The sequence below is a fragment of the Gymnoscopelus braueri genome (assembly GCF_963280865.1).
Source record: "Gymnoscopelus braueri genome assembly, chromosome: 4".
NCBI lineage: Eukaryota > Metazoa > Chordata > Actinopteri > Myctophiformes > Myctophidae > Gymnoscopelus > Gymnoscopelus braueri.
In genome coordinates, this window is record NC_137605.1 from 58,357,239 (window position 1) to 58,374,086 (window position 16,848).

The following is a 16,848-nucleotide window of genomic DNA, read 5'->3' on the forward strand; positions in this document are numbered from 1 at the left end:
GTTAGCAATAGATTCCATGGTCAATATAGACACGTTGAGCTTGTAGATCAGCAATGCTTGCTACTTTGTGTGACACTAGTATAAGAAGGGCATTGTTTGTTACATAAAAAGTTGAAATATGGAAGGTTTCTGCCCATTAATATTAGTCATGCACATTTGCCAGAGCAAAATCATTAGCTGGCCATACCAGGCTAGAATAATTCAAGCCCAATGGAAATACCACATTTAAACTCCCAGTCATCATTTCTGAAGTTCTGACATTCTAAAATGCCTAAAGATTAAACATGCCTTTACTGTAAGTCCCTCTAGTCCTGCTAAAATGTCTTCAACTAGTGCAACGTGCTGCAGCCTGTCTAAATGCAGAACCGGTTTTAAGGATCTTACGGTTGGTTATTTGAGGCTTAAACATGGCCTAACCCCTAGTTACATTTCAGACCCGTCGACACCCTAAAACTATGCGTGCCTTATGACAAGAGAACATAGGATATTTTATTAATTTAATTTAAAGGAATCTTAAAATATATGCACACAAAGAGCATGGCCTCACAAATATAACGTTTAATGTGTACAAAATAGAACTCTTGTACAGCAGTTGTCTGCTTTAATGTCTTTACTGTGTAACAATATCAACTTACATTCTGTATCCTCATATTTACAACAATGTCCTTCTGTAAGTACAACTAACACATTTAAGCCCAATTTATACTTCGCTGCGTGCCAGAAATGTGAGCTTGTAGATTATTATTTTTTCAGTGCGGGACACTGGCATGCAACCAAGTATAAATCAGGCTATAGCTACTTAATGGGAAAGAAAGCTCAATAATAGCTACTGTACATAATGTCAAAGGGCCTTAGCAACCTTTACTTAAAACTTCTGTTTTCATAAGAATCACTTCCATGTGCCAGTCTGAATGACAACAGTGTGCCATCCGCAAATAAATTAACATAAAAAAACAATTTACATAGTTTTGCCATTTGGACAAGGCTGGCCCACACAGTGTAGATCTGGTGGTGAGGTGGGTGTAGAACTGGTGGTGGTGACGTTTGTCCTGGTTGGTTGTGGTCGTTCCTACCTCAGAGCGTTCAAGTGGTTGAGGTCAGATTGATTTCACCCCACTTATAATTTTATGTATTTTTTATCCATTAAGACCGGGAACGCATCTGTTATTTTAGATTTCTTTGGCTATTCAAAAATAGCAGATATACAAGCTCATAGCACGGCACCGAGTGCCGCGCTATCACCGCTATGAGCTTGCAGATCTGCTATTTAAAAAAATATATGTTTTTGCAAATCTTTGAATATATATATATATATATATATTTTTTTTTAACTCAGGTCCCTGGAACAACATATTTTGAGATTTTTTTACGCAGCAAAATACATATAATTTTGACATGAAAAGGTTTTTTCAAAAAAACTTAGGATTTATTTGGACATTTGTAGAATCCCCAGGAGCAAAGATTAGAGTTATGCTTTAAAAATATAATATATATATTCCAAGATTTGTACATATTTTCAAGATTTTTCTAAAATAGCAGATCTACAAGCTCATAGCGCGGCACGCTATGAGCTTGTATATCTGCTATTTTTGAATAGCCAAAGAAATCTTAAAATGACACACCGTCACTGTGTTGCTTCTTGTGCTTATGTGACACTGTCTGGAAGAAATCACAGTTGGGAGAAAAGTCCAGAATGTCCTGACCAGGCGGGGGGACCGTTCGTTCATGTGGATGTTTGAATGTTTCGGGGCTTGAGCCGATTCCCCCCGCGCCTCTCATTTCACTCCTGCTTCCTCCTCATTGGTAGACGGGGGCTCAGTGGGTGGAGCCTCGTCCTCAGAGTTGGTTTGACGAGCAGCTGTGTGAAACAACTGCATCAGGTCCCGGAACCTTCGAGACACCTATAGTTGACACACAAGATAAAAGGTTGTTTATTAACACATTGCATGCCAGTCGCGTAGATCTACGCGAACCTATTTAAAGCCGCAGCGTGCCAGTCGCGTAGATCTACGCGAACCGCAGATTCCCATTGTAATCGCCCCAGGTGCACTTTCCGAATTTTTTTGATCCATTTCCGTTTCCGGTTTCCGGTCGGAAACGGAATTATTCGGGTTCCGGTTTTTTCGATCGTATCCGCTTCCTGTCTGGGATCCTGTTTAAAACTCGATTTTCTCGGTTGTTGTTTTTCTCCTCGCTGATCACTGTTTACCGTTGATCGGCTGTAGCTTCAAGATGGCGGCACGGATTTGGAAACTGTTTTCGCTGGCCGTTTCTCACGGATCCGCTGTGTGTTTAGAACCAAATGAACGCGCACTTTTAACTTATTTAGCGAGGTCTGTGGCGACATGAAAAAAACTAAAAAACAACAATAAAACGCTGGCACTGGTGAGTACATTATGAGATTAAACTCTGGCATGGAATGTGTTAAGTAACTATATTACATATCGTCGCTATCTCCGTTTCTCTTTTATTTTCTTTAATAAATCAGTGCTATTGGACACCCTTTGATTTGGGTACAGAGTCAGGGTGCTGATATTGTACATGTTGGCTCACTGGAAACACTCTGCTACACCAGTGGGTCTCAAAGTGTGATCCAGGGACCCTTATGATTCCTTGAGGGGGTTCCAAATGGCCCCTTACGGGTGTTTAACTCAGGAGTGTACAAATGGTTCCATTTGTTAAAAATTAGTTAAAATGAGTGAAATATCTTTGACAGTGACAGAAAGAGCCAATCTACAAGTTCATAATGCGCCACATTGCGACTGTTGTGAGCTTGTAGATTGGGTATTTTAGTATAGGGCTTACAGTAAGTGGTCGAAATGTCTGAAAAACACAAGTGCGTGCGAGCGTCTGTGCACGTGTGGGGGGTCTCAGCTTGGCTAAGTAAAAAAGCTCTCCCAAGCCCACAAAGACCTCTACAGCTCTTGTACTCAACGCATCAAGTGAGCGCTCACCTCGTTGGGCGTTTTGTTGCCCAGCTGTGTGGAGATGGCCTGAAACGTGCTCTGATTGGCTCCTTCCTGCTGGCATGTGGTTAGAATGACACGGTCCGCTTCCCTGGAAGACAAACATCCGGTTAGGTCCCATCACCCACCTCAAAACATCCATCCATCATTCACCTATATAGCCAATCTACAAGTCCACAATGTGTTGCGATGCAACGCATTGCGAGCTTGTAGATTGGCTATTTTCAAACGTTTTTTATGCATTCATTTAATGAGTACTTTTACTTTTGGTACTTTAAGTACATTTTGATCCCAATACTTTTACTCAAGCAAATTTTGAATTCCGGACTTTTACTTGTAACAGAGTATTTCTACATTGCAGTATTGATACTTTTACTCAAGTAAGAAATTTGAGTACTTTTTCCACCACTGCTGGCTTCCATTGAAAATGAATGGCAGCCTGTAGCTTTGTGTGTGAAAGCAGCATAGGGGTCCAGTAGTAGTGAAATACAGACCTGGTCCAGAGGATGACTTTCTGCCCAGAGGGCGTCAGAGAGATGTTCTTGGCGGGGACGGGCGGGTCAGCGGGGGGGCTGGGCCGAGCCGGGCCAGGCTGAACGGGACTGTCTGAGGAGGAGGAGCCATGTCTCTCCTCGCCTCCTTCTCCTTCTCTCCTTTTCCTCCTGGCACAGGGACTGGCTTCGCCGCCGCCGTCGTCTTTCCTCTCCTCCTCTTCCATTTCCTCCAACTCCTCCTCGTCCTCTTTCCCCCCCCCGGCCCCCGCCAGAGGAAAGGAGGCCTCCTCGATGGCGCCTTCCCACGATGCCGTGCCTCGCTCTGTCAGCAGAAACACCACATTTGTTCACTTTTAACTACATATTCATGCCTGATTCAGCAGAAGACTGTGGTTCAACTGCTCAGTTCATAACTTATAGATAAACTACAGCAATTTCCAAACTTATAAAAAAAGAGGGGGGTCCAAAATTGACTTACAAACAAGGTACACTAGCATTTTTGTACTATTAGGTTTTTAAGTATGACGTCTTTTTCTAGTCCGACGTCACTTCCGGTTATATATAATTACTATATATATATATATATATATAAAAAATAACCATTTCCTCTTCTCTTTGTCGTTGCCAGGAGAGCGGTAGAATGACACTTATTCGTTATTTTAGTCTCAGATCTGTTAAAACAGCGAGGGACACAGCACTGCGCATATTACACACAACACACACTTGGACCCGGAAGTTGTTCTGACAGGGCGCATACGTCACGGCTTAACAACAGAATGGTGAATACACACCTGGCTGAGGGCTGTTAACGTCGCTGTCCAGTTCCTCTTTGAGTTCAGACTCCAGCTCTCTGTCCTTCTCTGCACCCTCCTCCAGGCTGGATTCTGTCAGCCGATTGGCTGTGGGACTGACTGACAGGTTGTACAACGGGTCCAGGCTCTTCATGGCCCTGGAAACACCGTCCGAAGTCTAGAGGAAAACAACAGGACAAGTTAAGGTCAATCTAACCGCATAAGGCCTGATGCAGATAACAAGAAGCAACCTTTCAGCTCTGAGCAGAGCTACAAGGATATTAATTAAAGGAACCACATCATTCCACTAATGGACTGTCAGACCAACATGTCATTGCAAACTGTACTTGTATGAGCATGTGACAAATAAAACCTCTTGTTTCTTTAAAGGGATTCTAGGCAACATTAAGCATACATTTAAAAAAATATTTATACATATATATTTAGCATTTTTTCCCCTCTATCAGCCACTATATAATGATGCTGGGGTGTTTTTCCTGCATTGAAACACGGTCCTCTTTCTGAAATCCGTATTTTCCCTACTATTTATGTTTTGACATCCGGGTATCCGGGACGTAAATGAAACGCACGCATGTGCGGTGTTTGACAACAGTTTTTATATTTTTTGATCTCTGAACTTGCCTAGAATCCCTTTAAATAAATACATGACCATTGCTACTGAAATCCATTAAACGCTTCTGAAGCTAATATGATATTACTCTATGAATAATTTTATGAACATTTTCAATTTTGTGAATCCTACAAGAAATGTGCAGAATCTCTTTTTTATTTATTTATAGTTATTCTATTTATAGTGGTTCATAGGAATAGACTACGTGACAACCAGGAACAGTCTGGTGACCACTGGAGAGACGGTTGACAGCCGGAATGTAGGCGGCACCCGGGAGCAGTATGGGTTAGCGCCCCAGCCTGTGTCTTCCGTGAGGAAGAAGCCCAACAAACCCACGGTGAGGCCTTTAAGGAGGGCCTTTCAGGCAAGCTGCAAGTGGAGCCTGCAGTACCACCACCACGGCCCAAGAAACCATCACGCCGGAGCGAAATATTTGGAGCGGGGGAGTCTGGTGCAACGCTCAGGTCCTGGTGAGACGAAGGAGGGGCCCGGACAGGAGGCCATCCACAGAGCCTAGTCCCTCCACGTGCCAAAGCCTCCCCCGGTTCTGGCAGAGTAGTTCCCGGAGAAGCGGATGATTTGAATAAATCATCATTTGGAAATGTTTCCCAGCTTGGAAAAGGACTAAATGGAATACGGATAAATGATACTTTCCAGCTACAGTGTAAAGCAGTTAAAGACAGATACAGTACACGTCAGAGCACGTCAACCAGTGACCTAACAGAACAGATTACCTTGTTTCCATGGCAGCGAGGACATCCTTTCCTCCTGTGTTTGCGCAGCTTGGCGTCGTGGCTGGACTCATGGCATGGACAGGGACAGTCCTTATCCAACCAATCACACTCCTAGGAGAGTCAACGACAGGTCAATCGGAATCGAATGGCCTTCATGTCATGTGATTGGGCTACGTCAAAATAATCTAAAATCTAGTCTAATCCGATGACTTTTTTCTCTATTTTTTGTCAAAAAGTAAAACATCTTGAAATATATTTCAAAAACCTTTATTAAAGTTCCTATTTGAGAACATTTAACTTATATACCGGTAAGCAAATAAAGTGCTGTAAGTGATATTTTATTTAAAAAAAAAGCATGTGTTAAAAGGATCCCTGGCTAAATATGCCTTAATACATTATAATTGTTTATTGGATTATTAGCCAGGGATCCTTTTAAATAGCTCTACATTCTAATAGTGAGTGTTTGTTCAGTAGCATGTTAGTAGCAATATTTTCAGGTCCGGATACCAATTTCATCCAAACAGGTGAGAGAACTCATACAGGATACTGGATAAACAAGTGAAATTGGAAGTGATGAAACAAATAACTACATTGGAACAGGAACACAAGCTGATAAAATTATCTGTGTTTCTCTCTCCCGATTGGATGACATTTTTATTCCGACTTGAAAATTTCTGTTCTATTCTACTGAAGAGATGGAGAGACGGGGAGACCCCTGTTACTGAACAAAAAATATATAGAGCTTTAACTTTTTAACAATAAACACTAAATAACGCGTTTTAACAACGCCTCACAATTATATAGAGCTTTAAACTTTTAACAATAAACAATTAATTTTAACAATAAACAATGTGCCGCGATACAACACGTTGTAAGCTTGTAGACCGGCAATTTTTGAAAGAGTTTTAAAAGGTTAAAATTTGAGACACATCGGTTGCATAATTGCCGATTATCCAGCCAAGCCAAGATCAGTCTTGCTCTAGAGCAGGGGTCTTCAACGTTTTTCGGGCCTAGGACCCCTTAGCCGAGAGAGAAATGAAGCAGGGACCCCCTACATATTGTATAACATTGTGTTGCAGATTCAACTTTTTCATAGATTTCACAGCACTATCTTCAGTGTTGTGTAAATTCATGTTTTTTAACACATCGGGTGCCAAACACGGTCTGAACCGTGTTTGTGCAGAGTAGCGGTCCGGTGCCGAACACGGTCCAGACCGTGAAATATGTATTTTTGTTTTTTTCGTTTTTCTCCACACGGGCGGGGCTAGAGCAGCTCTGGGAGTACCCATTGTGATCTTGAGAAGGATAGGCCAGATAGATCACCGGAAACAAAAACATGGCTCCCATCCACTTCCTGTCTATTTCCTTCTTTAAAACACCTATATCTCCGAATCTGTTTCCGGTGGGGAAAACCGGTCATGCGCGATGCGCGATCCCCCCCCATTGTAACTCGCGAGTGAAATGTTATCGTTCCAGGCTGTAGCCAGGGTCATCGCGCAACATGAATGGATGTTTTTTTTTTACATGGATTTGCTCCTCGTGGAGTCTAGAGCCTTAAACAGCAAAGCGCAGTCAATGGGGAGAATGCTGGCACCCAACGTAAGTTGTTATGAAAAAATGCTGGCACCCAATGTGTTAATATGTTGGATTCATGTTAATGTGTATTTTCAGACATATAACCTAACCACTTCAACCGTCAATACTTAGTAAACTTGACCTTTCATTCCGTACTTGGTCTGCTCTTTTTCCCCTCTATACCAAACCTCTTTGCCAAAAATAGCAGAAAAATAGCAGATCTACAAGCTCACTGCGAGGCGTTGTGAGCTTGTAGATCTGCTATTTGTGGCTAAAGTTCTCCTCAGAATAGGGATGCTCGGATTCAAGTGGTTAAAGTAAAAAAATCAAAAACATTTCTATCACACAAAGATTTGGCGGCCCCCCTGTAGTAACTCTAAGGACCCCCTAGGCCTAGGGGTCCCGGACCCCCTGTTGAAGACCCCTGCTCTAAAGTCTAATACCACGAACCTTATAATTCCCATGGGAACCAATCTTTCTCCTCCGCCGCCGAGCCGCCATTGGCTGGATCTTGTGGCCCTCCTCCTCTTCCTCCAGGTCAGGAAGCGTCACTTCCTCAAAACCACAGCTGGCCCCGCCCCCTACGCCCCCTCCGCCAACCACCTCGCCTCCGTCAGACCCGCCCCCTCCTTCCTCTGGCCAATGGGCCTCTTCAAACTGTCCGGGGCGGGCGGGCGGTGGGCGCAGCTCGTCGAAGAATACCCAGAATTCCCCTTGCAGGTGGGTGTGTCCTTTGAGGAGGGTGGCCATCTGGGATTTCAACTGACAGGAGAAGAGAAGAGCTCAACACAAATTTATATTTGTGTGTTTTATACATTACATTTTTATTACATTTTAACTTAATGAGACTTTTGATGTCATTACTGAGCGTGGCTGAGCAACTGAAAAACAACATAATATACTGAGAAATATAGCCTCAACTCTTTAAATATTAAACACACATACATTTTATTGTAATATTAATATATTTTGATTTGTTCTGATAAATTGGGGCTTTTAAAACAAATATGTAAATTCTTCTATAAAATTGCAATAACTGTGCTTTGTTTTGGCTTCAACATTGGTTTCTAAGGCTCGCAATCATATTTTATATTTATTGCATTATTTAATTTAATCCTTACTGTGATTGTTTATGGAAAATACACTAAAACTACATTGCATTGGACTGTTGACAAATTAATCTTAAAAGCTATGACACATATGTTTGTGTGGGGGGTCGGGGAACAAACTCAAACCAACGAGTTTGACTCAGGATGCATGTTTGTTAAGTGATGCGAGTGTACCTCGTCGATGCTGGCCTGGCTCAGGTTGACTCCTCCCTGCAGGGCCTTGATGATCTTCTGGTAGTGGGACGGATTCTCCCCAAAACTGATCTCCAACTGACGCAGGAATCGGCGGCTGCGCTCAAACGCCTGCTGCTCCTCAAACTGGACAAGCAGGAAGGAGAGGAGAATGGATTGGATAGGAGGAGAGGAGTGGAGGGGTGGGTGGGGGGGTTAATCATATCTACAGGGGAACCTACTGATCATTTCATCCAAGTAGGGAAGTAACAATTCACTCAACTAACAATATTATTTTCTCACGATTTTAACAAGGGTTATTTTATTAGTTTGTAATGATAATAATTCAAAGATGAGTGTTGAAATGTATTCATTTATTGCTTTCTATCGTTTCCAATTTTTTTAACTGGGGGGCGGGGCATTCAGGTTGGTAAATATGTGTTTACACAATAAGCCGGCTATTTTTGTATGGACCTGTTTGGTTTCTTTTGTACACTCGCAAGAGTTCTGGCTGCACAGAATCAGAATCGTCGAGGCAGTAGTAGTGTAATGTAATAATGAAGTATAAGAGTGTTTACCAAGCCACACTCCAGGGCTTGCTCCGGATGGAGGAAGGCTGCAAAGTCTCTGAGGAGGTCAGGTTGTTCTGCCAGGACGCTGCGCAGGTTTTTGAACAGCTGCACCACGTCGCGTCCCTCGCCCGTCTGTTCAAAGTCGTACAGCAGACCCAGGAACTCCTCCATCTTACCTGGGGCGTCCTGCAGAGCCTCTCGCACCTGGACAAGAAACAACATAATCAAAGCCTCGTTTAGCCAGTGATTCTCTGCCATTTTCATTTCAAGGACCCTCAGTTTGATATGCATTGGACCACGGACCCCCATTTGATACCATTTTGCTTTCCGGGACCCCCAATCTGCAATGTAGTGTCATCAGTGTTAATTTAACTCAGAGAGTGTACAAATGGAACCAAATGGAGCCGTTTGGTTCCATCTGTACACTCTCGTAGTTACAGACACATAAGGGTCCATTAGGTTCCTAACTATCTATAATTTGACCAGGGACCCCCTGGAACTACCTGGTTTAGACTCCATAGTACCACATTAACAGTCCCTTAAGAAAAGTTTGGGCCTCCTAGGCCTTAAGAGGATATCGTCACTGTCTTTTCTCATAAACTAAACCAGTTTAGCCTCATTTTATAGTGTTATGCCCTCCCGCTCCCTCAGGTCGGGTGATGCCAAACTCCTGGACATCCCCAGGACAAAGAAACCAACCTGGGGTGACAGGGCCTTCTCGGCGGCCGCCCCCCTCCCTATGGAACTGACTCACAGCTCACATCAAAGCTGCCCCCACCCTCGCCACGTTTAAAACCACACTCAAAACCCACCTTTTCAGACTACCTAATCCCCATTTTACCTTTACTTCTATAGTTTGTTTTCCTAATAAAGTTGTTTTTATTTTGTTTCCGTTTTGTTAAGCGGCTTTCGGTACTCAGAAAAGCACTATATAAATGATATGTACTATTATTATATTATTACGCAAAAGTAGCTAAAATTGCAGGTATCCTAAAAGAACCACATTTAGAAGGTGACAGTTGAGTTGCAAGTGGTGGTGGGGTCTTTACCCGGGTGAGGTAGGCCTGAGCGAAGGCCGTGTCCTTGCCGTCCCGGAGCGGGTCGTTGTCCAGGATGTGGTCGTCGTACAGCAGCAGCAGCTTGGCCGTGTCCTTGCTGTGGCGCTCCTGACGACGGCTCCGCCGCAGGCTGCCAGGTCTGGCACGACCTGGGAACACACAGGCAGGGCTGGTTTTAAAGGGATAGTTCACCTAAAAACATATTTTTCTATCGATTAGTCACCCCATGGAGACTTGGATATTCATGGCTATTTTAAAGTTTTTTTTCACATTCCTAAGCCAATAATTTGATGACCGGCGGACCGGTAGGCAGCGGTTCCAATAAGAGACACTTTGTGTCTCCTCCCGGAGCCGCTGCCGGTTATCAAATTATTGGCTTAGAAATGTGACAAAAACATATCCATGAATTCAAGTCTCCATGGGGCGTTGGGGGTGAACCATCTCTTTAACTAGGGCTGGGCAATTAAGCAAAATCTCAAAACCGATATTGAGAACCAATAATAGACTTAATCTTGCTGATGTAGGTGGATTAATCGAGAAGCATTTTTGAGCGGTGTAACCGCTCCTATAAGAGGGTTTAGGACCCATCCGTGGCGAAAGTTTTTCTTTCCGTCGTGAAAATTTGTCTTTCGCTGTGACGCCATGCTGTGGAAAACACGCCCATAGGCTAAGCTCTGCAGGACGTGCCGTGATTGGCTAGCGAGACACATGATGAAATTAACTTCAAACTTCGCAGACGCGCTGTGATTGGCTAGCGAGACGCATGATGAAATGTAAAAAATGTAAGCACGTCACTTCGCAGGACGTGCTGTGATTGGCTGAGATGCATGATGAAATTAATAACTCATAAATAGCACCGCTCACTTCACACTGGGTGTGATTTATTTATTTTATTTCAAGTATATCAATGAATCGGCACAAAAAATATATATAAATAATATATTTATATTATTAAATTGATTAGTCTGAATAACCCTGTATTAAACTTTGTTGTTTAAAACAGGGTTAATGGTGGCGTGTAATAATTGTGAAAATAGCAGATATACAAGCTCACAACACATTGAGAGCTTGTAGCTCTGCTTTTTTCACTATAAAAAAAAAAAAATCATTAATAATAATTGTGGCAAATGTTTGACATACCGGTAATCGTGATATTGATTTGGTGTCATCCCCCAGGACCCAAACATACAACAATACATTACGCATTAACTACTTAAGCCCTAATTCCAAAATGGTTAAAATACCCAATCTACAAGCTCACGTACCCATCCCAACGCATTCTGAGCTTGTAGATCGGCCATTAAAAAAATATATTAAAAAATAAATACAACAGGATATTTAAATTCAACCTCTAAAAAAAAAACGGGTGTATAAAACTGACCCCTGCCTCGTCCGGGACCCTTGCCGGACCCCCTGGGGGTCCCCTCTCCGGACGCCACCTCCTCCTCCTCCTCCGTGGCCTTGCCGCCTCTTCCCTCGCAGGCCGCCAGCTCCTCCTCCTCCCCCTCCTTCACCGCGCCCTCCTCCTCCTCCTCAGAGTTGTCCTCCTGGGAGTTCGGGGAGCCGGGGGAGGCGGGGGAGTCGCGGTCCTCCTCGGAGTCTCCGTCGCCACAGAGCCTGCCCTCTGAGGCCAGCCACGTCAGCTTCTTCATGGTCTCCTGGAAGAGAGGACGTGCCGGGTTCACCTTGCTTTGTATTTTACCCGTTCAAACTGGGAACGCATCTGTGTCACTTAAGATTTATTTGGCTATCCAAAAAATAGGAGATATACAAGCTCATAGCGCGGCACTCGGTGCCGCGATATGAGCTTGTATATCTTCTATTTTTGGGGGAAAATCGTGGAAAATGTGTGCAAATCTTTGAATATATGTATATATTAATGCTGTCAAAATTATCGTGTTAACGGCGGTAATTAATTTTTTTGATTAATTGCGTTAAAATATTTAACGCATGCGCAGAATGGCCCACCCCATACATCCCATAATTCCTCCGCACTTGCTCTAGTGTTCCAGCGGGGCGGATGAATGACATGTAAACAAACATGGAGCAAGAACAGGTTGGCCCTCTGGATGGGGAATTGGAGTACAAAAAGAACATAGATGGAACAATAAATAAGCAAATAGTTATTTGCATGCACTGCAAGAAGGAGTTTCAGTTCCACCGCAGCAGTTCAAGTTTAAAGTACCATCTCAACGCTAAGCATGCGTTTGTTGGGGCTTCCAGTGCAACACCTGGCTTGCGTCAGACCACCCTGAATGAACGCAGGCCAGTAAGCAAGTCCACCTCGGATAAATTAACCAACACGATTGCCAAAGTATCGTTGAAGACGACGGCTTCGCCGATGTTTTGAAAGTTGCGTCCCTCGACACATCCTACAAGCCACCATCAAGAGGCACAATAATGACCAGAATCCACGCACTCTATGACACTGAAAAGGAGAAAAAAAACGCGGATGTCGTCACCCTGACAGGAGACCACTGGACGTCAGTGAGTAACACTAATTACCTAGGAGTAACTGCACATCAAATCACTGAGACATGGGAATTGAAATCATTTGCGCTAACTGTAATGAAAACAGAAGAACGTCACTTTGCGGAGGCGTGTGCAGAACAGTTCGAAACTGTTGCACGCAAGTGGGACATTGAAGGGAAAGTTACAACCGTAGGGACTGACAGTGCGCGCAATATGATTGCTGCGGCTCGTATTATGCCGTACGAGCACATGCCCTGTATTGCTCACATCTTACAGAGAAGCATCACTGTGAGTCTCTCTGACAGCGGATTTGTCGGTGCGTTGGCCAAGTGTCGCAAAATTGTGGGCCATTTCAAGCACAGCCCGGCTAACACAGCGGAGCTGCACGTAGAACAAAAGGAACTTCAAGACGTTTTTTTTGTTATCGTTGAATACGATTTTGTCCACAATTCCATGCTGTATTGATGGATTTGTTGCTGTATAATAAACATGCATACATACTGTATGTAAATGGAGATATCAGCCTTATTTCATTTATCTTTCCATTCCCACAACAATATACAGAAAAAAATGGCATATTTTGGACATAGTTCGAATGGTGATTAATCATGATTAATACATTTTTAAGCTGTGATTAATCTGATTAAAATGTTTAAACGTTTGACAGCCCTAGTATATATATATGTTTTAAAGCATTTTTAACTCTAATCTGTGCTTCTGGGGGTCCCAGGAACAACATATTTTGAAATGGGGGTCCGTGTGTGTGTGTGTGTGTGTGTGTGTGTGTGTGTGTGTGTCCAGCTGATGCTCGTTGACGCTCGTTAATTTAATACTGGAAGACAATTGAGGTTTGACTGGGCTGAAACTTTATCTCAGTAAATGACATGGAACTCCATATTTGGGCATGGCTGACATCATAGTGACAACATGAGCTTTCCACTGTAAACAGTGTGTCAAGAGTTTCAGTGAGTCAGGTAGCCTACGGAGACACCAGCGTATTCACACTGGAGAAAAACCTTTCCACTGTAAACAGTGTGTCAAGAGTTTCAGTGAGTCAGGTAGCCTACGGACACACCAGCGTGTCCACACTGGAGAAAAACCTTTCTATTGTAAAAAGTGTGACAAGAGTTTTGGTCAGTTAGGTAACCTGAAGACACCAGCGTATCCATACTGGAGAAAAACATTTCCACTGTAAACAGTGTCACAAGAGTTTCAGTCACAATTCTAACTTGAAGACACACCAGCGTGTCCACACGGGAGAAAAACCTTTCTATTGTAAACAGTGTGTCAAGAGTTTCAGTTTGTTATACGACCTGAAGAGACACCAGCGTATTCACACTGGAGAAAAACCGTTCTACTGTAAACAGTGTCACAAGACAAGAGTTTCAGACGGTTTTGTGAGTGCATTATTTCCTTGTGTGACCCTCAACACAGGTTTTAAAGGTTTCATGACATGCTGGTTTTACGAAACATTAAGTCTTTATCATGGTCCTTCAAACGTGAATTAAAAGGTTTTAACTGAAAAATCCCCTCCAGTGAGCCATGGCAGGTTTTTTCTCTCAGTGTTCTGAAGCCTTTTCAGCTGCAATGAAAAGAAAACCTATTTGCCTGCGGTTGTCGCTGTTGAGGGATTTTGCCTGTCAATCATCGCCTCTACTCTGCGGGGAGGGGGCGGGATTAATGGACTTTGACATCAAAGCACTTTTCTGAGCCTAATTATTCCGAAAACCCCAAACCACAGAAAATCCACTGAATGTTCAGTTCTTTTGGGTGTAACTGCGGTCAGAAAAAAAAAAAGAAAAAAAAAAAGAGTACCACAACCAATAATAATTACAATCATAATTGTGGTAAGAGCAGCAACAACACTAGTATCTGCACTGTCACTGGATCTGCTATTTTTTTTTAAATCAGGAAAATTTTTGCGAATATCTGGATATTTATATTTTGTAAAGGGAACATTTGTAACTCAAATCTTTGCTTCATGGGGGTCCCTGGAACTAAATGTTTTGAGATGGGGGTCCGCGGCCAAATTGGGGGTCCTTGACATGAAAACGTTTGAACACCACTGATATTATAGCAACATTTGTTTTTTAGAAAACTGTTAGGATTTAGAAGACATTTGTAGAATCCCCCAGAAGCAAAGATTTGAGTTAAAAATGTTCACTTTAAAAAACATTTATATTCTATAGATTTGCACACATTTTCACGATTTAAAAAAAATAGCAGATCTTCAAGCTCATAGCACGGCACTCGTGCCGCGCTATGAGCCTGTAGATCTGCTATTTTTGAATAGCCAAAACAAATTAAAATTGACACAGATTCTTTCCCGGTCTCAAAGGGTTAATCAACTCTATACCTGTAACTCCGGAACGGACAGCACCGACTCCTCGGATGCCGACGACATCACTTCCTCCTCGTCTTCGTCCTGCGTCAGGTCGTCAAAGTCCTCCTCCTCCTCCTCCCCATCTCCGTCTTTGTCCTCGTCCCTCTCTCCTCCGCTCTGACCGTCGTCTCTGTCTCCTTCCTCCCCTCCTCTGCCTCCTTCTCCTCCCCCTCCCGCATCTCCGTCTCTCTGTCCGCTCGACTCCTCTCCTCCTCCTCCCTCCCCCCTCTCCTCTCCTCCATGCTCTCCCTCTCTGTCTCCTCCCGACTCCTCCTCTCCCCCGCCCCCCTCCTCCGTCTCCCCCTCGTTTTCCGTCACTTTGTCTTCGCCGTCGGAGGAGGAGGTGAAAGAGTCCTGGACCTCCTCCTCATCCAGGTAGGAGGAGGTGACGGAGTCCCGGACCTCCTCCTCGTCCAGGTAGGAGGAGGTGACGGAGTCCCGGACCTCCTCCTCGTCCAGGTAGGAGGAGGTGACGGAGTACCGGACCTCCTCCTCCTCCTCCTCGTCCAGGTAGGAGGAGGAGGACACAGAGCTCAGCGCCGACTCCAAGCTGTCGTCCTCCATCGTCTCCACTCCTCCCTCCGGGTTCAATGCCTCCTCCTCGCTCCTCCTCTCCTCTCCTCTCCCATCTATCTCCTCCTCCTCCTCTAAGGTGTGGAGAGGAGTGCAGCATGTGGCACTTTCTGAGGCGCTACTCCCTGTGCCTCCACCTTCCTCCCCCTCTCCTCTCTCCTCTGTTATCTCCCCCTTTCCTCTCTCCTCTGTTACCTCCCCCTCTCCTCTCACTCTCTCCTCCTCTCCTCTCTCCTCCTCTCCTCTCTCCTCCGATATCTCTTCCTCTCCTCTCTCCCTCTCCTCTGTCACCTTCTCGTCTCCTGTCTCTCTCTCCTCCAGCCCGTCTGGCTCCTCTCTCAGCCCTTCCACCAGCCTGTGGAGCTGTTCTTCAAAGCTGGACCTGGGGATAAGGATGCAACCGTTATTGGAAAACTTTGGAAAAGTATAAAATCAGAATCAGTTTTATTGTCACAACAAAGGTTTACAGGTGCAAGCTTCCTCATCAATTTTGTTTTCCAGAAGGAGAGAAAAGAAAAAAAGAGGAGGTGGGACGGGGAGCAAGGAGAAAGGAAAAGTGTTAAAATTTAAGATATCTACATATATAAACCATATATACCACAATATAGAATATAGTGTACACAAAGCATATCCATCTGATACAGCGTGTACATGAGGTTAGACATAAGGTGCGTGAACATAGCAGCAGGTATATATTGTATATGATATTTAGACATGAAGGTGCAAAAAGTGGTTAAACATCCATGTCAGTATTTTAGTTTTGTTTTATACACTCGGTGTTGCAGGTTAGGAACACACATAACTTTTATACTAGAGCTAGTATTGCTAATGTGTGCCTCTTCAAAACACGATGGAAATAAGTCCTGGACTTTATTGTGTCTCATCCTTAACTCATTCACTGCCACGGAAGTAAAAAACATATTTTTTTCCAATTAACAAATCTGCCACTGACGAAAAAAACGTAATTTTGAAAAAAGTTGATTTTATAAAAGATCTCACCGTTCTTCATCTCTCGTAGTGATACATTTCATTGTAAAACACCCGGATACGGAAATAACGTCAATACAAGATTTCCGTTTCCGTCTGCTCTCTGTTTAACTCTCCCTCTGAAATGCCATTTTCTCTGCTTTGTTTTTCTCCGCCGTGCTCCGCTCAGACGCGCTGTTTACAAACTTCTACTACTGGAGAATGGATTGTCGCAGATTGAAAATGTGTTCTCTGGGCCACTCACACACCTACCCTGTGTGTCTACAAACAGTTGGACACGCGATCATAAGGGATGTACATTTTCTGTGGCGAGCTGAAAAAGTAATGAACCG

At 43.8% G+C, this 16,848-nt stretch overlaps 1 protein-coding gene across 1 annotated transcript in view; it reads right to left on the reverse strand.

Annotated features, from left to right (window-relative positions):
- Positions 1–540: 540 nt before the first annotated feature.
- Positions 541–16,848, reverse strand: part of gon4lb (gon-4 like b) — a 54,221-nt gene continuing 37,913 nt past the window's right edge. Inside the window, exons 25-35 of the mRNA XM_080427058.1 lie at positions 14,930–15,911; positions 11,483–11,759; positions 10,093–10,250; positions 9,050–9,247; positions 8,475–8,618; positions 7,642–7,953; positions 5,617–5,727; positions 4,252–4,429; positions 3,461–3,782; positions 2,955–3,057; positions 541–1,901 (exon numbers count right to left, since the gene is read on the reverse strand). Coding sequence (XP_080283184.1) covers positions 1,776–1,901; positions 2,955–3,057; positions 3,461–3,782; positions 4,252–4,429; positions 5,617–5,727; positions 7,642–7,953; positions 8,475–8,618; positions 9,050–9,247; positions 10,093–10,250; positions 11,483–11,759; positions 14,930–15,911 — 2,911 coding nt within the window. The 3' untranslated portion in view covers positions 541–1,775. The remainder of the gene's footprint in view (positions 1,902–2,954; positions 3,058–3,460; positions 3,783–4,251; positions 4,430–5,616; positions 5,728–7,641; positions 7,954–8,474; positions 8,619–9,049; positions 9,248–10,092; positions 10,251–11,482; positions 11,760–14,929; positions 15,912–16,848) is intronic.